This window comes from Prionailurus bengalensis, chromosome D4 (genome assembly GCF_016509475.1).
Source record: "Prionailurus bengalensis isolate Pbe53 chromosome D4, Fcat_Pben_1.1_paternal_pri, whole genome shotgun sequence".
Taxonomy (NCBI): Eukaryota; Metazoa; Chordata; class Mammalia; order Carnivora; family Felidae; genus Prionailurus; species Prionailurus bengalensis.
Window position 1 is genome coordinate 81,030,490 of NC_057359.1, and position 20,218 is coordinate 81,050,707.

Sequence of the window (20,218 nt, forward strand, 5' to 3'; positions counted from 1 at the left end):
CCATATTTTAATTTCTTTCTGAATGATCGCCTGCCTCAAGGGTCCTTCAGATTGTCCTGGCAATTTGTCTAGCAAACTTTCGTTGAGCCCTGCCTGCTGTGTGCAGGATCTTGGGCCAGAGAAACACAGGTGACTGAAGCCCAGGGGCTTGATGTGGCCGGGATCTGATGGAACAGACCAACAACCCAGGGACAGTGGCAGGGTCCAGCCCCAGCATCTGTGGGAAGCAAAGAGGGGAGGGGCCATCGGGAAAGAGGTGGGGTGACTCTGTGATCCCTAGATGCCTGTGTCTGAGGCCAGGGGCTCCTGGCTGCTTTTCCAGCCCCTTCTCCTGCTCTCGCTCTTTCCTCAGAATGAGGGGCAGCTGGCTGCACTGGCCTGGGTGGGGCCCAGGCAGAAGAGACAAAACGCAAGGAGGCATCTTCTGGGAGGAACAGGTGTCCGTGCTTGCCGAATTCCTCACCAAATGCCCTCTCGTTTACTTAATTTTACTTTACTTTTAAGTCTTCTTTTTAGCATAAAGGTAATTAAAAATATAAGCACAGAGTACCAAATTCCAGCCATACGGGGGGGGGGGGGTGTAAAGCAAAAAGTGACATTTCTCTGTCTATACCACTGTTACCATAGAACCTCCCCACCCCACAAAAACCACTACTGACTGTTGGCAGGGGTTTCTTCTGCAGAGTTTTTTGTGGCAAATAAATACTGTCTGTGTCTAGGTGCTTGAGAACATGTCTTCTAGTGTAATCCTTCCTCCTTGGAAGGAGAGGGGAGGAGGGGAAAGCTGGCTGTTCTGGCCCAGAACCCTTGGGCGGGAGGGGGCGTTCTCTGCAGGACCCGTCCCCCCTGTCCCCGCATTCACATCCTCCAGCACCACACCTCTGGGGGTGGGGTGGCTTTTCAGGCCGTGCCATAGTGGGAGCCCCAAACTCAGACTGTGAGAGAGGGAAAGAGACGGGCTGCATGGCCGTCACAGGGTTTTCATGCAGACAGGACTCCCCAGGGGACCCTTAGGATCAAGTCATTCCTGGTTTTGCTCACCTGTGCCCAGCCCTGGGGACAGGGACAGGAGTCAGCTGCGGTCCCCGCCTGCTCTGGAGGAGCTCCCAGCCTGGGATGGGAGAGATGTATGCAGCCTTACTGAGACCATGTCTAGCTGGGGTCTGTCACTTGGCTGCTTCCTCTGGGCCCAGGTGGGCCTCCAGGTAGAGGCTCTGGAGCCTGGCCCTAAGGGACTTTTGGGGGCTGGGGGATAGCCAGGCCCAGGGAGGAATGTTTGCCTGGGCTCGGGGAAGCTTCTGGAGGAGGTGGAATAACCTAAGATCTGAAAGAGCTTTTCTCAGTCCTGGTCCATCATTTGATGGGGCTCTGAGTACCTCTCTCTCAACAAGTGAGAACCTGGGGAGTCTGTGAGGTGTTGTTTGGTGCAGAGTCTCCTGTTTCCCCCAGCGAGGCCCTGGGTGGGGGAAGGGCAGGTCACATGGAGAAGACCCGTCTGCTTAGGCCAGAAGGCCCAGGCTGGGCCAAGTGCTGGCCCTGCCTGTCACTGCTCCAGGGATGTTGAGCAGGGCACTGGGCACTTGGTCATCTGTAAGATGAGGTGTGGAGGTCTGCCTGACAGCCTTTTGGCTTAGGCACCAGTGTCAGGGTGATGGGCGTGTTGCTGGTGACGGGGGGATAGGAACAAGAAGAGTGAAGTGAGGCCTCACTTTGTGCCAGGACCCTGCAGCCCACACCTAGGCCAGTGTCTACTGCAGGCTTTGCTCCCCTTGAGTGCGGTCCCCCCAGTGTGGCCCAGCCCTTCCCGCTGGACTCCAGGCTCCTTCCTGTTGTCCCTGCAGGGGCAGCTCCTGCCCTGCCCCCTGAGCCTTAAGCGCCCCAGCCCAGGATCTCTGCATCTTCAGTCACTCCCTAGATGTCTCTGACCTGCTCCCTCACTTCACCCAGCCATGAGGTCAAGCAGCCTCCTTCTCCCCCTCTAGCCTGGACCCTACCGCGTGTTTCTTCCTGGCTGGAGTTTGCCTGATATTATCACGCAGATATGTATATTTGTGTATTTCTCCCACACTAGACTGTAAGCCCCGGGGGAGCAGGAAGTTGATGTCTTATTCCCGATCTGTCTGCAATCCCTGGAACAGGGCCTCCTGCCACAAGGTTGGTGAATGGACAGATCAACGTATTTCATGTACTCTTACCCCATGAGGTAGGCACATTGCTGTGTGCTTTTACAGACAAGGAAGGTAAGCTCAGAGAGAAGGATTGACTAGCTTGTGGTCACACCGCTGCAACATGACAAAGCCAGGAAAGCCAGGATTTGAGCCAGGTGTCTGTAGCCCAGAGTCCTGTCTTAGCCAGTGGAAGCTCCCATCTCCCCGGAATCTAGGCAGGCCTGCCCTCCAGGAGAGGACAAGAACGTGAGGGACCAAGAACTGTGGGTGAGACTGTACCCCAAGAAGATGTGAGGGGTGGGACGCAAGAGGGAGTGAGGAAAACTGAGGGGAGGCCTGAGAGGGCCAGGGGGCAGGTCGGGCACCTCACCAAGGGCCAGGACAGGAAGCCTCTGCAAGGTAGTCTCTGAAGAGAGCAGCCCTGGGCGCCAGGGCTCCCAGAGGCTCCTTGCGTTGGCACTGGTTCCTGGCACGCTTTGTCTCCCAGAGGAGCTCAGGCCTGGCCCAGCTTCCCAGGGCAGAGAAACACATGGTGAGAGAAGGAGAGAGACTCCAGCCTTGCTGTTTGCGTTGTTGTCACGTCTTCTCAATCAGCCTATTTCTGGGAGCAGTGACTTCATCTCCTGTGATTCTCGACACAACCATTGTCAGGCATCTATGGAAAGATTGGGCCTGCACTGCCCATACTCCCCTGATGAGCCAGGTTAGGAGAGCCAGCCAGTCGGCAGGCCCTAACCCGATCTGGGTTGGTGGCTTATGGTCAGGTCAGCCTCCAAGAGACCATCCTTCCACTGGTCACCCTCAGATCCGGCCTCATTGACCCTGGGGAGCCCAGTGCAGTAAATTCCAGCCGGCCAGGCCAGCACACGCACTGTGTTGTGCACGGTCACACCCAGGCTCTGCCCTCCAGGGTTCCTACTGGTTGGAGGAGGCAGACCCTGCATTAGAGGGGCCACGTGGGACAGAGAAGGGACTGGGGACCCCACTGGGGCTCACAGAAGGCTCCACAGAGTTGTTTGCACCACGGGGGGAAGGTGAAGGCTGGTGGAAGGTCTCCCTGCAGAGGGTAAGGGAAGGGCTTGCTGGGGGGCCTGGCGTCTGGGTGTCGCGGGCCGCCGTGTGTTGGGCTGGGCAGTAGCAGGGGTTTGAGTGGAAGATCGTGGGAAGGCAGGCAGGGTTTGGACTTGATCCTGTAGCTGGAAGGATTTTCGGAGGGGCTGGGGCCTGGTCAGATTCACAGCTCCCTGGCTGTGTGGGAGGAGGAGGAGGAAGAGGGGGAGGAGCTCGCACTTGTTTCCCCTGTATCCTCCCCTCCCCCACACCGCCTGGAACTCCAGTCCCCACCCCTGGAATACTGGTGGACTGGGAACTGGAAATGGCGGGAAGTCAGGATTTAGGGTGATGCCCGGAAAATCTTTTGGCCGGACCTGAGCAGCTCTGGAAGTCCCCAGGGCTTCAGTCCCAGAAAGCACATCCTTACCCTATGTTTATGCCTGGAGGTAAGGGAATGACCCCTGCAGGCTGTGGTGCCAGAACTCTCATGCCGCCCCACCAGCTCCCTATCTGGGGTTCCCTGGGCCCCACCTCGGAGCGGAGCCATTAATCGCTCAGGCCTCTGCTGTAGGTCGGACTGCCTGGCATCGAGTCTCACTGCCCCACTTCACTGCCGTGCGGCCTCGAGCAGGTTACCTGCCTGTTTGAGCTATAGTGTTCTGTGACTGTTAATGCGGACGATAACTGTACCTACTTCCAGGATATTTGTGAGGATTATTTGTCTTTAAAGGGGGGGAGGGGCCCGGCAGAGCATCCACACATAGGAGGGGCCCAGTCTGCCTTAGCTGCTGGCAGAGGTGGCCATGGGGGTAGGGGCAAGGGTGAGGGTGATTTTCTTCGCTATCCTTATCAAGGCCCCCTTAGGTTTCCTAGGGCCAGATGTGGCACGTGGGGAGGGGTGACAAGAGGGCCTGGTTGAAGGAGCAAAGAAGTCTGGGTCCCGGGCTCTACCACTGCCGGTCTCAGGCAAGTCACTCCCTCTCTCCCAGACTCAATTTCTGGGGCCAAGGAGGGAGCAAGGAAAAGATTGATGGGGGTCGGAGCCAGCCGGGGCAGGGAGGGGCTGACATACCTGTTAGGACTTCTCTTCATTTCCCCAGGCAGCTCACCGCCTGCCCCTGGAGCAGGCTTCAGCGGACACAAGCTTTGAAGGGGGGCCTTTCCCAGGCTGAGGGTGGCCAAGTTGTCCGGCTTTCTGTGTAACTCTCCCACAGAAGATGGATGCCATAGCCCTTGTCCCTGAGCCACTGCTCATCTCCTTTGCTTGGCCTCACTGTTCCAGCTGTTAAGCGTTGTCTCTTTTGGTAAGAAGACTGTTTAGCACACATTTCCTGAGCATCTTTTGTCTGCTTGGGTCTTGTTGGGCCCAGGGGATACAGGGATGGTTAAGACACTGACCCAGCTATTAATGGGGAGGAAGACTGTTGAATTGTCTTGTGTTTAAAGATCTGAACGCAAAAGCAGGAAGCCTAGGGCAAGCGGCCCTGGGTCCCAGGTTCTGCTTTCTGCCAGTGGGGCAGACGAGACCTCTCTGAGCCTCAGTATCTTCAGCTCAAAACTCAGGTCAGTCTCTGATGATCCCTCCCAGTTCAAAGGCTCTGGGATCAATTTCAGATTATTAACTGACTCTGTCCTCTCCAGGTAGGGACCTGTGCTAAGTGCACTTTGAGCGCAAAGCCAGAAGAGCAGACTCCAGAGGTAGTAGGCCAAACCAAGTTGAGTCTAGTTCTACAACTTACTATTTATGTGTCTTTGGACAAAGTCCTTCCTCAAATTTCTTCGAGACTTGGCTTTTTTGGTTGTAAAGGGGTATTGTGGTATGCCTGATAGCACATGCGCCGGCTCCCAGGAACTCACCAGTCATATTAAAGCTGCTGAATACCTCTCCTCCAGTGCGGCTCCTGCTCCGCACCAGGAACACCCCTCCAATACCCCCTCTCCTCTCCCAGCTCTGCATGCTCACTGGTGGAGCTCTCTGGCCTGACTTGCTGGGGTGGGGGTGGGGGGGCAGGGGAAGCAGGGAAGAGGCTGGGGAGGCAGTAACTGGCAGCCCCCCTGGCCTGCATCTGACTGAGGCGCTCCCCCACCCCCCACTGCAGACAATTCTCCCTCCCGGGAGAGCCCCCAGGTCAGATGGGCAGGGGTTCAAATGGTTTAAAACCTCCTCGATTTGAATATATATATACTGGTTTGGAAATCCGTCTTGCTTTATGAAGAAAATGTTTGCTAATGAAATTAATAGTGTAAACAAGATTTGGGGAGGGCAGGCAGCCAGAGGAGAGGGGTTATTTAAACACACTTCAAAGAACACCCTTTTCCAGCATCTAAGCTGCCCCATTTGCATACGTAATGATTGTGCTAATTATAGGTGGCCTCATCTGTTAACAACAAGTTTGCCTGGTTGTGCTACATTATTGTAATCACTCGGAATTCTCTGGCATGCTTTTCACCGAAGATAACAATAACAATAATAATAATGCCTATCATTTTTTGATCCCTTGCTGTGTGCCAGGCATCTTACCAGTCATTTGACAGCGATCATGTCCTCTCATCGTCACAACAGCCTTGTGTGCCAAAGCGTCTTACCTCCGGTGTACGGAGGAAGAGACCGAGGTACAGAGAGGTTAGGTAACTTCCCTAGGCCCACACAGCCAAGAGCTGGCAGTTGGCGAAATGACCCGAGGTCTTGCTGATTCACTCTTTCCACTCTGCGTGTGGCACTGCTTCTCTGCGGAGACCGGACACACATGCTCACTTTTTCTCTCGCAGCTTTCCCTTTCTTATTTGGTCCTCTCAGAAACTTTCTTTTGGGGCTCCCGGGTGGCTCCATCAGTGAAGCGTCTGACTTCAGCTCAGGTCATGATCTCGCAGTTTGTGGATTCGAGCCCCACATCGGGCTCTGTGCTGAGAGCTCAGATTCTGTGTCTCCCTCTCTCTGCCCCTCCCTTGGTCTGTCTCTCTCTGTCTCTCTCTGTCTCTCTCTCTCTCTCAAAAATAAACATAAAAGGGAAAGAAACTCCCTTTTGGCTGAAGAGGAAGCTGAGACCCTAACGGGGAATCGAGGGCAGCAAAGGAGGTGAGACCAGGGCCCCTCATTTCTAGGATGAAACCAGTCCCAGCCCATCCACCCACCTTCCCATAGCAGAGGGGGAGCAGCCCCTCCTCATCCTTCCCTGGGGTCTCAAGAGTCCCACCTTGAGGGGAGGGCGTCTCTTGCCTCTCCCACTCTAGCAGTGCTGGGCTTGGCCTCACAGCCAAAGAAAATTATAAGGCAGCAAACAGGTAGGAGGGCGCCAAGCACATCATAAATTGCTGTACGCTAGTTGTCATTAAATCGGAGTGGCACACAGGTGGCTCGTGGCCACACATAGCCCACAGGCAGGTTTCACTGGGTCTGAGAGGGCGCAAAGGTGTTTTGGTGTCTTTTTAAGAATGGGTTACCAATAAGTCATTCAACACCCATGGGACATTGTCCTGAGAAATCTGGATTTCTGGCTTTTCCCGAATGAACAGGTGTGGTGGCATTGGGCTTGTACTCCTGAAGGGCAGGGAACCGGCCACTGCAAATCACCCCAGACTCGTTTAGTCCCTGCAAGACCTTCAAGTTGGCTTAGCCTGCCTGAGCTCTTCCCAGTGACCCTGGGAGGTATGTGTCCGGGGGCGTGGGGGTATTGTTCCCTTTCTATAGACTGAGCCTGGGGCCCAAGGGGACCACTGGGCCCCTCCACAAAGGTGGTGTTGGTAAGGCCAAGCCTTGCACTTTGTCCTCACCGCCCACCTGGCGTAGTTTTCACTCTGCCTCACTGCCCACCAGACATGTTTGAGCCCCTCTGGCCACCGTGGAAAGAAAGGAACCTTTCACGGGCCTAATGACTCAAAAATAACCAACAGTGAGCCTGGGGAACTGTTCCTGTCTCCCCTTCTCCCTTTCCACCCTTCCTGAGGCCGGAGGGGACACGGGAAACCTATTCATTTAAACTCAATTATTTTCTCGAAGACCGAACGGAACTGAATTGGGTCAACGGCTGTATTTGCTGTGCTCAGCTATTTCGCCCGCAACGCCATCACCCGCCGGGTGTGTTGCTGGGCTGTGTGCCGCCAGGCTCACCAATTATAACTCCGTGTCGGTGGCCACCCCCCAGCACGCGTGGCTCGGGAACACCCCATTCGCCCAACAGGCTGCCGGAGCAGGGGTTTGGGGCGTGCGGGCACCACCTCCCGGGCCCAGGCTGTAGGCGCGGGGCGTGTAATGTCCAGCATCCAGCCGCAGTACAGGTGCTCCTGACAGCGGAGTGTCTACGGACAAGGAAACGAAGCCCCGCAGAAATTAGCTGCTTGTTGGAGAGGAGGGCCTTGGAGTCGGGTCTGCCGGGACCTGACTACCGGTGTGGTCTGGAGCGAGAGCTCGACTGCTGTGCACATCCGTCCCCTCATCCCTAGGTCAGCGCGGGTACCCGACACGCCTCCCGGGGCCGGGCTGTCGTACTGGGAATGTGACCTGGTACGTGGACAGTTAACCTGGCCACGCTCATTCCCTTGTGCCGTGTGCCGGGCACAGGGCTTGGTAGGAGACCCAAACCTCAGAAGGTGGATGGGCTGGGACACCCTCTCCATGAAGCCTTTCCTGATTCCCTGCGCCCGAACTGGAGGTGCTGTTCCCGCAGCCATTGTAGACAGGTCCCCTGTCGGGCCAGGGCCTGCATCCGATGCTCTCACAGCTGCCTCTGGGCCTGCAGGCTGAGTGTGCTTTCATTTGGCGCTGGTGGCGCTGGTGTCTGTCTCTGTCCCTCCTGTGCTGGACTGCCAGCTTCCTGGGGGCAGAGATGGCATGTCTTGTTCACTTGCTCGTATACCGATGTCACACACGTTCTAGCTGTGTGATCTTGGACTGGCGGGCCTGTTTTCTCATCTGTAAAGTGGGACAGTGATGCCTCGCTTTGACACGTGTCCTGGGAGAGAGGCTAGGAGCGTCAGACTCTGGCAGCTCTGTACAAAGATACGTGTAATAGACTCTTGGAAAACATTGGGTGGAAATCAAAGCAGATGCTTCTGTGCACCCTCTTGGAGCCGGGAACATCTAAGACCGGAGCTCCGGGGAACCCTGGCATGGGCTATGGGTGCCATCTTGTTGCAGAAGTGCTGTCTCCTTACGTGGAGAATTGTGGGCAGGGCGTGGTCGGTCTACAGGCCTCTCCTTGTGTCCATCTTCTCTGTGGCAGAGGGCTGGGTCTTTCCCAAGTTCAGCCTGCTCTGGCCTCACAGGGCAGTACCTCTAGTTGCCCAGTGGCCAGGCTGGGATGAATTAGTACCTAGCCAGCCACCGCTGCCCCCCAGGAAGACACCCAGGTCACAGTGCCTAGTGTTGGAAACTGGGGGTGTTGCTGGTCCCAGGGGTACGCGGTAGGTGAGGGGACAGTTCAGGGAGGGTTTTAATTCCTTGACCTTTTAGGGATTTGGTGAAACTAGAGGGCCGGTCTGTGAACGTGGGCATTGGGACTGGTGTAGACGTGATGGGGTGATGGCCACGAGGGCAGGGCCCTGCTGTTGTGGGGTGGGGACAGGACTTGGGGAGTGGGCAGTGAGTGACCTAGTCAGAGATGCGGAAGCTAGGCCCTGGTTGATGGAGCACTGTGAATGGAACGTGGGCCTTTGGGGGCAGGGCTTAGGGATGAGGGGACCTGGCCACCGGTCGACCCCAGAGTACTGCATGATAGGGGTCTAGCAACCAGTCTCATAAACTGTAGCCACCCCTCCCCCTTGCCCCTTGGTAGGTAGCATTCAGTCCCTGGAACCCCATGCTGAGTGTTGCCCAGCACTTGGCACTGTGACAACCAAGAAAGAAATGCTGACTGTGTCTTATTGCAAGTTCGAGTAAATTTACTTTCTGTTTTCCCAAGGGGGCTTCACATGGGTGGGAATTAACTCCCCCGCCCCAAATACTTTGATGGGAACATTGCATTTTTGAGTGAACATGTGTCAACATCACTGGGGAGGAAAAGTTTCCAGGATTCTCTGCCAGCTGAAGTCATCACCACAAGGCACCGGTCGGGGACTTGGCAGATGGGAGTAATGGGGGAGGAGGTGGCGAAGGTGGGGAGCCCAGCTGGCCTAATGGGAGGTGTGTGAGCAGGTGGAGAGGAGGGAGGGAGTGGCTGTGGGCTGACACTATACATTAACCTCCCCTCCCTGCCCCCCCTCCCCATGCAAAACCAGGTGAGTAGGGAGCACAGAGAGAGGGACCGAGAACCAAGGCTCTGGAATGGTGAGCGCTGGCATCTTAGACCAGAAAGACAGGGGGTGGGGGACCAGATTATTGAGCGGCCTAGAATCCCAGCTCCCACTACTAACAAGCTGTGTAACCTTGGACAGCTCTTCCAACCTGTCTGTGTTTCGGCCTCATTTTCGTAAAATGTCGCTGTGGCTACCCACGGCTTATGGCTCTCTGGAGGATTAATCGAGATAATATATGTAAAAAGCCTAGCACTGGGCCTGGCACATAGCAGGTGCCAGGACACATTTGTTTGTCGGTGATGGTAAAACCACATAAGCATAGATGTGCTCACATAAATTAACAGCTGGTGTGCATTGCAGCTGCTATCCAGAGGCGGCCCTTAGTCTATTACCAAGTTTGTTTTTCACCTTTGGCAAAATAGGGCAGTTGTCTCTTCAGCAGCTCTTGACCATGAACAGCCAGTCCCTGGGGCCGACTCTCCTGCAGGGCATCTGTCTCCAGTCCCGTGCCCACCTTTGTCCCACAGACTCATCCTCAGGCAGTGGGTGACATCAGCACCCTCCTCTAGCTGAGCCAGTTCTGGGCCAGTCAGAAAGGGCCTCCATCATCTGTATGGGCTCTGGAGAGAAGAGAGCAGTGGCCACAAGAAAGGTCCTCCCTCCTGGGTTGTGAACACGTCTCTCCCGAAGGGGATGTATAAGCATTGTGTGGAAGTGTTCCTTGACAATCTTGGGGCTGGCTCTTGCACACCGGGAAAGGGGAGACTCCTTGAGGGAGGAGGGTTCCAGAGTTCTCCAGAGAGCCTAGCCCAGTTGGTGAGACATCTTTAGCTCTAAAAGGTGATGCCACATCTGGGCTCTGAGCTTTCGGGAGAAGACTGGCCTGCAGGGTGTACATGTTCATCACCCATTTATTTGAGTCCCAGGACTTGGAAAACCAGAGCTGAATGGACCCCAAGGAGGGGGCCTGCCAGGGCACACAGCAGGACCCAGTGGAGCACGGGCAGGAGACAGGTCAGGAATTCCGGAAGAGGGAGGGGGAGATTTTGTACTTCCTGTGCCTGGGGACCCTGGGAAAGGCTTTCCAGAGGTGGGGGCAATTAAGCTAGGTCTGGAAAGTTGAATGAGAATGGGAAGTAGGGGCTGGAGGGGAGGAGAGCCCCGGGAGCCAAGGTGGAGCTTGGAGGAAGGGCAGGGCATGCCTGGGGCCGAGCAGAAAAGGCCAGCCCGAGGCTGGCTGCTAGTATGAAGGGGAGGTGCAGTGCAATGGGTAGGTAGGACCTAATGATTAGGAAGGCCTGGCTCACTGGAGGTGCTAGAACCGGGAGGGTCTGGATCCAGGCAGCCTCTGAAATCCCCCAAGTCACTGTGTGCTCTGTGCTTTTACGTATCATTCAAGTTGACTCTGAAAGGAGCTTCCAAGAGGTTGTGCAGCCCTCTGAGCTGAGGCTAGAAAGGTATGGAGGAAGAAGCTTTATCAAAGCGGCTGGTGAGTGTGGGAGCCTGATGGGATTCTGACCGCAAATACAGGCTTGTTTCCTTTTTTTTTTTTTAATTGAAGTATAGTTGGCATATAATATTATATTGGTTTCAGGTGTACGACATTGTGATTTGACAATTATATATGTTATGAAAAGGCTATATTTCTTTCTGGCTTTTGACCCCCTTCTGTGACGGCTGTTGTACTGAGAAGCCCCTGTCGTAGGGGCCTATTTTGTCATAACAAAATATTAGAAGTAGGTGGAGCAACGGGTAGGATGGCTTCCTGCCTGGGGGAAATCTGGGAAGGCCTCCGTGAGGAAGAGGTGTTGGAATTGGAGATGGAGTCAGAGGACAGGATGGGTAACAGGTTGTCTGGGGCGAGGCACATCTACTTTCAGATGAAGCTGGGTCAACTTGTGCAAGTGGCCGAGTTGCTCTGGACTTGACTGCTTCATCGGTAAAGTGGTCACATCATTGGCCTTGCCTGTTTGAGCCAGATTGAGTTCAAGCAGGAGGTCTGTTGAGGGCCTGCACCCTAGAGGAGATGCTTGGGAGATGTTCTCTGTCCCTCCTTCCCGTAGCCTTGGCTGCTCTGGGAGCCAAAGGGGCTTCTTCTGCCCGAATATGGCCTCTCTTGTGACTACAGCCTCACCTCTCTCCTATTTTGAAATTTTCACAAAGACTTTGGATAGACTCAGACGAAAGCTGTGAGCTTAAGGAAGGGCCCCTTGGCCTAGGAGCCCCCTGGGCTCTGTGGGTACCTGCAGGCCTCATTGGCTCACCTGTGGCCAGAATCCCCTGCGGGAGCTGAGCCCAAGTGAGGACAGCCCAAGTGAGGACACAGCAGGGCACAGAGTGAGTTACAGACTTCCCAGTTTGGGGCTTCCCACTGCTGTGGTGCCACAGTCAGACCTCTTCAGCAGCCTTTGGTGCCCCAGTCCTGGCCCAAGTCCTGCCTGCGTGCACACAGGTGCTGGGCAGTCTGGCCCCTGATAGGAGTTCAGTTGTTTGCGGAGGGACTGGAGCCGGCCGAAACCACCGTGGACTCAATTGGGGCCGGTGGTGCCTCTGGATATAGAAGCCATGGAGTAGGCAGGACCCCAGGCTGGGGCTTTCTTCCCCCACCAGCCTCTCTTTCCATATTTACATGGAGGGATTGGGTACCATTATCTCATTGTATCAGGAAGCCAGGCAGCAGCACCCCCTGCCCCGTGGAGGCTTCGGGGGGGGGGGGGCTGGAAGAGGAGGTGTTTCCTGTGTGTGGGAGAGGCTCAATATGTGGCCTTCTCAAGTGGAATGGAAAAGGGGGTGACTCCAGGCAAAAATGTTGGGTTGACTGGGGATGCCCTTCCCAGGGGGATTTGCGTTTCAGTGAGGGCTATGTGAGGGTGGCTTGAGGATGAATCTTCAGGCCAGCAGGTGGGGTGGCACTTGGGCCCACGGGTCTGACCGGGGCTGTCTGCCCCCACAGTCTTCCCAAACCTGGGCAACTGACCTTGTTCACGGAGTGTCTCCTCCCTCCAGGCAGTTAATCCTACACCTGCCCTTCTGGTCCCACTCAGGATATGGGTGCTTTCCTACAGGAGAGGAACCTGGGGGGAGAGGAACTTGAACCAAGGACGGAGTTCAAGCAAGGCCTGCTTCCTTCTGCTCGGGTGATTTGGGTAGGCAAATCCCTTGCCTTGCCTGCACCTCCGCCTTTGTTCACACTTTAAAAATGTTTCAATGGAAGTGCGTGGTGGGAGGGGGTTGGGGGGGGGGGGCCCGGGCTGCCGCTCGGAGCCGAGGAACCTGGGTGTGGCCTCCGCGGTGGCGGGGGGGGGGGGGGGGGGGGGGGGGGGGGGGCGGCTGGAACGCAGCGGAAGGTGGCTGCAGCCTGGGGCAGCTGGCCGCTCGGACCGGCCCCTGACGCTGGGCCTGGGAGGGGCGGGGCCTGGGAGGGGCGGGGCGTGCGGCTCCCAGTGGGCGGGCTCCCGGGCCGGCCGCTTCCGGCCTGGGGAGTGGGGCGTGGCGCCGCCCGTTGGAATGCGCCGGGAGCCGCTGGTGGATCGGCGCTTGGCGCGCCCCCCAAGTTACCCCACAAGGCTTGCAAAGCTGTGGCTGGCCTGCTGCAGAAAGATACTGAAAGATATTCATTCAGCACACACTGATCCGAGGTGTTCCGGGCTTACCAGGGTGAACAGGTCCCTGTTCTCACAGACCTGACATTCTTAACGGTGGAAGAAAGAGGGGGGCCAAACATGATGATTTCAGATCAAGAAAAACGAAGCTGGGTGGTAACTTGGGGGTGGGGGTGGAAGTTACTCCTTTAGCTGGAGGGGCCAGGGATGGCCTCTCCTAGGATACTTGATAGGAGACTTGATATGAGACCGGAATGAGGCGAAACCAGCCTTGCCCAGAGCCAGAGGTGCTCCGAGGGAATAGCAAGTGCAAAGGCCCAGAGGCGGGACTGGGGCAGGATAGTGTGTTGGGCGGAGTCAGCACTGTATGGGAGGAGCCTGCAAGGGACCTTTCTGGATGAGGCTCCTCCAGCTTCCTGGACCCGGAGCTTGATGCCAGGTCTGCACTCTGCCCAGGTGCTCCGGAAGACTTGCCTGTGGCTGGAAGCAACTGTTGGTTTTCTGGAGTCTTTCTAGATTTCTTGTACCTGGAAGTTGTGCCATGTGGTTACATGTATGGAAGACTGTAATTTTCCACTTGGTCTCTGGAGAACCCGGAAATCTCTAGATGTTGTCACCGTTGTTTTTTTTTTTTTTAAGTAATTTTTGAAATTTCAACTTGGAAGACAGATTCAGCATGTGCTTTGCGGGAAGGGGAAGCACGCCTGAACACACCTCTTAGATGCTGGCCTGAGCTGAGAGGTCCCCTGATCCGGCTGGGAGAGGCACCCGGCTGCACACTGTTTTCGGGAATGGGCCTCTGTGGCCTCGGACTCCTTGGTGACAACCTTGGCAGGATTCTGGGCCGGGCCAGAGCACCTGCTCTGTGGAGACCCGGCCATCCTCGAAAACCAGATCTGGCTCCCAGGCCCCTAGTGTCCAGACCGGGGTCATTTGAGAGGCCTGCGCTTCCACTGCTAAGGTCTGTGGTGGGCTCAGTGGGAGGAAGGGGGCACAGGAAACTTCCTCCCTGGTGGGTGGGTGTGGATCTGGCTGGAGGGTGTGGGGCTGTTGCTCCAAAGAGGCCCAGCTCTGGGACCCCATCTGCCCTCAGGCCAGGCTCTCCTGGGTGCTCTGAGGAGGTCTACTGTAACAGCTAGCCCAGGCCCCTTCTCGTGCTGGTCCTTGGGGACTGAATGGGAGAACCTCTCGGGGCTTGGGAAGAGTGAAGGTGCTGCCGGGGTTGCTAGGCTGGCTGCTCTCTCCTGGGAATCAGGCCCTCTTCTGAGGGAACTTCAAGTCTTTGTGGCAGGGTAGCGAGAGGCCCAGGAACATGGGACCAAGGAGGCCAAAACAGTCTAGGCTGTGGGGTGTCTGGAAGGTGATCCGGGCCTAGGGACCTGGCAGGGTTGGTGAGGTGGGCTTTGACCCCAAGCTGCCCAGTGAGGAGCCAACGAGGACCCTCGGGCTTCTGTTCTCTTAGCCTGGGGCTCCTCGCACAGGTGAGGAAGAGGGCACAGCACTGCCTCTTAGAGACAGATTTAATAATCCTAGCCTGTCTCTCTGGCAGTTAGTATTGCAGGAGAGAAGCTTTACTCCTAAAACTTTTATTGATCCAGACACTAATAAAAAGTAAAGGGTTTTTTTTTGGAGCAGGGTTTTTTTTTCTTTTTTCCTAATAGCGCAAAGAACATCAGAGCCCTAAAACACAAATCTGTTTTCCTTCCTCTCTCTAGATTTGGAAGGGTGGGGGTTTGGCCTTGTTCAGATTTCCTCTTCAAGAAGCCTTCCCTGACTGCGCAGACCTGTAATCATCCCTCTGTTTTCCAGCAGTTAACCAAAGCTGCCATTTGTGCATGCTGTCTGTCCCCCAGAAGGGCTGGGGTGGGGGGGGAGGGGGGCGGGGAAGGTGGGGGGAGTTGTAGAAGCCTGAGACCCCCTCGGGCAGTGAGAGGCATCTGCCCTAGGAGACAGTAAAGGCTTGCTTGACTTCTTGGTCTTTCTGGATTTGGTTCTTTTGCTGCCTTGTTCTTCATTTCATACATTCTTCCTGAGCTCTCACACCAGGAGAGGGAGGGGCTCTCCAGAGTCTCCCTTAGGATGCAGAAATTCAAGACCCCGCCCGTGGCTGTGCTGGAGATACAGACGATCATAAATAAGTGGAGAAACAATGTAATTCCAGATTGGGTGAAGTTGCCCTACTGAAATGTAAGTCAGGGATTTTTGTCTGCTTTGTTCAGCACCTGGATTCCCAGTGCCTAAAATAGTGCCTGGCACATAGTTTGCGCTAAATAAATATTTGCTGGCTGAATGAGCAGAATGCTATGAAGGAAACAAGTGTTTCAGTGGGGAGTGATGGGGGTGGGGCAGGACCTGTGATAGACGGGCTCATTGGGAATAACTGAGTTCCAGGAGCAGCCTTTCCCAGACAGGGGAGGAACAAGACCTCCCACCAAGGGAGCAGCAAGTACAAAGTCCCCAAGGCGGGAAAGCAGAGGCTGAAAGGGAGGGGGGCGGGGGTTGGGTTTGATGGATGAGGTCAGAGTAGGCACCTGCCTTCCTCCACCTGGGGAAGAGTGTGGATTTATTCCGAGTGCTGGAGGGAGGGCTGGAAGGGTTTCTAGCCCAGGCGTTAAATAATCCGATTTGTGGTTTGCGTTTCTAAATCATCCGTCTGTCTCCCTGGTAGGGAGCAGGGGCCGGGGTTGGGGGGGAGGGAGGGGGGGTAGTGAGGCTCCTGGCTGGGGCAGGCAAGGGAGACTTTAGAGGTGGTAGCAATAGGATTTGCTGATGGATTGGATCCTGAAGGCCAGGGAAAGGGAGGGCTTCTGGCTTTTGAGGCTCCTGAGACTCCACTTGGGACATTTCAGGCTGGAGCTTCTATGAGGCATCCAAGAGGAGATGTCAGCCCAGCGTGCAGATGTGTGAGTCTGGAGCTCAAAGGATGGGAGGGCTGGGGATAGGATCTTAGAGGGGCCTTTGAGCACACTAGAGTAGGTGAAAGCAAAGGAGATGAAACCACCAAAGCAAAGTGTCCTGCTAAAGGAGAGTGCCCCCTTGGAGAGCCTGAGCAATTCCAACCCCTGGAGGAAAGGGCGTGAGGTGGCAGGAAGGGAGTTGGGAGAACCTCAGTGTGGCAGGGAGGCTCTGGTGACCTGGGTTTCAGGGAGGGTGTGGGCTGTCCTCTGTCAGCAAGGAGAGGATGGAAACCGTGCTTGGCCTTGGCCCCATGAAGGCCCTCAGGACCATGGGGAGAACCACTGGGATTGGACAGGTGTGTTAGGAAAGGGCAGGAAGAACCGCCCAGTCCCTGGGAAGCAGGGGAGGATCAGGTGGTGGCTCAGACGTTCCTTCTTTGTTGGGTTTACCAGTGGCTGGTGCTCCCATCGAATCCTATAAGCAGAATCCTTGGAGGCTGATGCAGAGGGCTGGAGGGGCCCCCTGAAATGCTCTTTAGCGGTGCTCTGGGCTTTTCCTTCTCCCTCTCTCTGCGGGGCTCCCTAACTGCCCTGTAGTGGCTCATTTTTTCCTAGCCTGTGGGACCGCCTGTCCCTTTTCTTCCCCCTCTCCCTATTCGGTCTGTCTCTGGGTCCAAGGCCCCTAGAGAAGAACATTGTAGAGCTAGGTTTACTTAGAGGGTCTTTTCACTTTTCCCAGAGCACAGCTAGGGTTCATTTATACTGATAGCTTTGCTCTGGAAGGCTCCTTTGTGGTTTGGCTTCCAGAGAAGTTTGAGATCTTTTTCAGGGCATTTTGGTAGCCAAGACCTTGACCTCCCCCAAGGTTTGGCTGGCTGTGCGGGGAGTTTAGAAAGTGTTTGGCTTGGGGGAGGGACCCTAGGGTTGGGGACAACCTAAGTTCTAATGGTCCTCAGGTGGGTTCTCAGTATATGTTGAATGAATCAATGACACTCAGATATTTGTGTCCTTGGGCTGCTGGGTTGTTTTGTTAAATGCTTCCTCTGCATCTGGTTAATCAGTGTTACATCTGCTACCTGCAGGGGATAGAGTATTTCCTTGTTTTACACCCGGAGAAACTGAGGCCCAGAAAAGTGAAAGGTCTTGTCCAGAGGTTATAGTTGCTAAGTAACACCACCAGAATTGCATCCCAGGCCTGCAACACTCCGCCTCCCCCCCCACCCTGACTCCCGGCAGTGAGACCATCCTTACTGACTAACCCTGTGGGTGAGGAGGTGATGGTGGGGTGTAGGGCACCGGGTCTCTCACTGGCCCTTACAAATAGTGGTCATATGCTCTGCCAAGGCTATAGGACATTCCTCCTGACCACCTGTTTCCTCTGGTACTCCATATCCTCCCATCTTTTAGCACAGGCAGGCCTTGAAACTGGTCAAGCCTTGGGGGCTCTTGGAGCCCAGGGAGCCCCCAGCTTCTTGGAGGCTGTTTGTGTAGCAGGTGTGGGGTGGCTTGTGTGGCTGTTGCCGAACTCCCCACAGGAAAGCAAGTTTGGCTGCCTGACATCCCATGGGAGACACCTGAGATGGAGCCTACCCCCTCAGTGGGGAGTGTGGGGAGACCGAGACCTAGAGAAGGCAGGGGTGGGCCTGGGTTCTCCCTGGAAGGATGAGGAGGAGGCCTTATGCTCCCTCCCAATAGGCCAGGTGGCTTTTCTCTGTTGCTTCCCTCCTCCTACCCAGCAGACCCCAGTTAGCCTGGGAGCAGTGCAGCACAGAGGCAGGCTATTTACAGGTTTCTAAGGATTTGGGCCACAGCCCACCCTTTCCCAGTCTCCATGGCTTTCTGGCCTGGATGCTTCTGGGGGAGGGCAGGCATCTGGGAAGTTCTACAGGGTGGTCTTGCATAGTAGTCACTGAGGATTCCAGTTGGACCTCCGCCCCACCTTTTTAACAGGAGGAAACTGAGGACTGGAGAAAGAAGTGACTTGCCCAGGGTCACTACCCAGGAAGCCTTTTCCCACTTTGTGCCTCCTAGCAGATCCTGGGGCAGCCTCCTTCAACCTAGCTAATCCGGCTGCTCTTTCTTAAGTGCTCACTTTGAGCCGGGCCTTGTTCTGTAATTCATCAATTTCTCATAGCAACCCTGTTGTGAGGTTAAGTGCCCATTTTACAGAGGGGAAACAGGTGACTTGTCCACAGACACCCAGGTTGTAAGTGACACGGCCCAGATTTGAACTGTCTGGCTTCAGAGCCCGTGTTCTTAAACCAGCAGCCTACCCAGCTTCAAACTTGATTGATTACCAGACTTCCCAGAAACAGAAACAGAAAGGTAATCTTTGAAGGAGCTGGCCCTTTCAGAGTTAGGCCTGAGGACGCGGCCTGGCCTTGGCCTTTCTGATTGATAGAGGATGGCTGAACAGCACCTACAGTGTGCCCAGCCACTCCAGGTGCCAGGAAATGGCCCACCTTTCTTAGAGGGCTGGTTGGGCCAGGTACCAAGGCCCAGGCAGTGAGGTCTCTCCTTTCTTCCCCCCTGCCCACTTCTGTTCTAGCAGCTGGGCAGGCCCTGCCCACCCTTGGATCCTAGGGGCCTTAAGAGAGCCCCAAGTCCTGCAGCCCTACCTCCATTCTCATGGACAGTGGAAGGGCCTTAGCCAACTCGCCTGAGCCCTGCGCTCGGAAGGACGGCTCTCCTCACTTGTCCCCACCTCTGGCCATACAGCCTTTCGGGAAAGGAATGAGGGCCTGAGTGTCAGGTGCCCGTTCCTGCAGGGCTGTGGACCTGCCTCTTTCCTCTCCTTGACCTCCTCCTCTCTCCTTTTTCTGTATTTCACCCTTACCCAGCGTTTGTCTATCTCCGGCCGTGTTGTGTCCAGGCATGATTTCCAGTCTTTTCATCTGTAAGAAGGGAAACAATACAACTGGCTTCACAGGGTTCTGAGGCCCAGACAGAAAGCCCAGTGGTTGGGCAGCTGCAACAAGTGAGTCCCCATGTAACCCCTACATTTTACCCACGAAGGAAAGATGCTAGTGGGTATGGAACAGGTGGGACCTAAGGGCCGGGGTGGGGAAAGCAGGCCTCCCTCCGGAGGGGCCAGGTGGGAGCTGGAAGCCTGGCTTTGCCTGGGCTCACCGGCTTTGCTGCAGCTTCCTCGATGGGGTCCAGGGAATGCTTGTCTGTGGAGTGGCTGTGTGGAATCCTGGGACAGTGCTATGAGGTGTGAAGCGCCGTGTCTGGCGCATAGTGAGTGCCTAAGAATTGTGGCTGCGGTGTCTGCTCTTAATTCTGCAGATGCAACCGCGTTTTGGGGTTTTGGGGATTTTTCAGGTGAAATTTGGATTTTTAGTATTGTGCATTTTGTCTAGATCTTCCTGAGAAGCCCAAGGCCTCCATTCTGGTCATGACTTTGGGGGAGTTTTTTTGGTTTTTGCGGTCTTGGTTTCCTGTACCGAAAAAGGGTCCTGTGCCTTTAAGTCCCCAGCAGCCCCGAGTGGGACACTGGCCCTTTAAAAGCACATTACAGAGAGTTGGAACTTAGCCTTTGTTTAACTAGCAGTGATTAGTCCCAGCGGACAGAGCTGGAGTGGTATGTCTAGGACCAGAGCGCCGTTGGACTGGCTGGGCCCGGTGGGGGACGGCGGGCAGACCGGTGGCTGGCGTGGCCCTCGGTTTCCCCCGGCTTGGCGATCCTGGTGATCCTGGTGATCCTGGTGGCTGTGCTGAGGGATGGTGAGTGGCCTGATTGTCCTGATCGGCCTGAGCGGAGGTTGGAATGCGGGAAGCTGCCAGCCCCAGGGCCCCTAACCAGTGTCCCGGGCCCAGGGAGACCCACGTGAGATGGGTGGGAGGGAGCAGGCTGAGCAGAGAGGGGTTGTCACAGGTAGCGATCTTGGGGACTCTGTTGTTCTCCAGTGATGGTGTCTCTGTAGACATGTGCCGCCCGCCCAGAATGTGGAAAACAGATTAGCCCCGCCAAAAAGCGAAAAACTGAGAAGTGTTGCTGCCAGTTTTATTTTTTAAAGAGAGGAAATCCAGTGTCCGGTGCTTCTTCCCACAGTCAAATCTCGGGCCTAACCTCTTTGAGAACCGGGAAATGCTAGGAATGGCCGAAAAGTTTTCTGAGCGGAGGATCTTGGCCTTTGCTCTGAGTCGCCCCACCCTGGGCCCGGCTGGGTGGGGCCGGGCTGGGGTTGGGGGGCCATGTCATCTCCACCCTAGCCCCCCAACCCCGGAGCCGGGCTCCTCCGCCCCCCGCCCCCTGCCTGTGTCT

General features: G+C 55.7%; 1 protein-coding gene across 11 annotated transcripts in view; it reads left to right on the forward strand.

The window, feature by feature from the left end:
* The window catches only part of LOC122474681 (DAB2 interacting protein), a 188,312-nt gene that overhangs the window by 128,276 nt on the left and 39,818 nt on the right, over positions 1-20,218 (forward strand). The window contains exon 1 of one of the 11 annotated variants that reach the window (XM_043565711.1): positions 15,851-15,957. The exons of 9 other annotated variants lie outside the window; for them this stretch is intronic. In XM_043565711.1, coding sequence (XP_043421646.1) covers positions 15,935-15,957 — 23 coding nt within the window. In that variant the 5' untranslated portion in view covers positions 15,851-15,934. Of the gene's footprint in view, positions 1-15,850; positions 15,958-19,502; positions 19,678-20,218 lie in introns of those variants that run through there. One more of the 11 variants, XM_043565712.1, reaches the window with a different exon arrangement.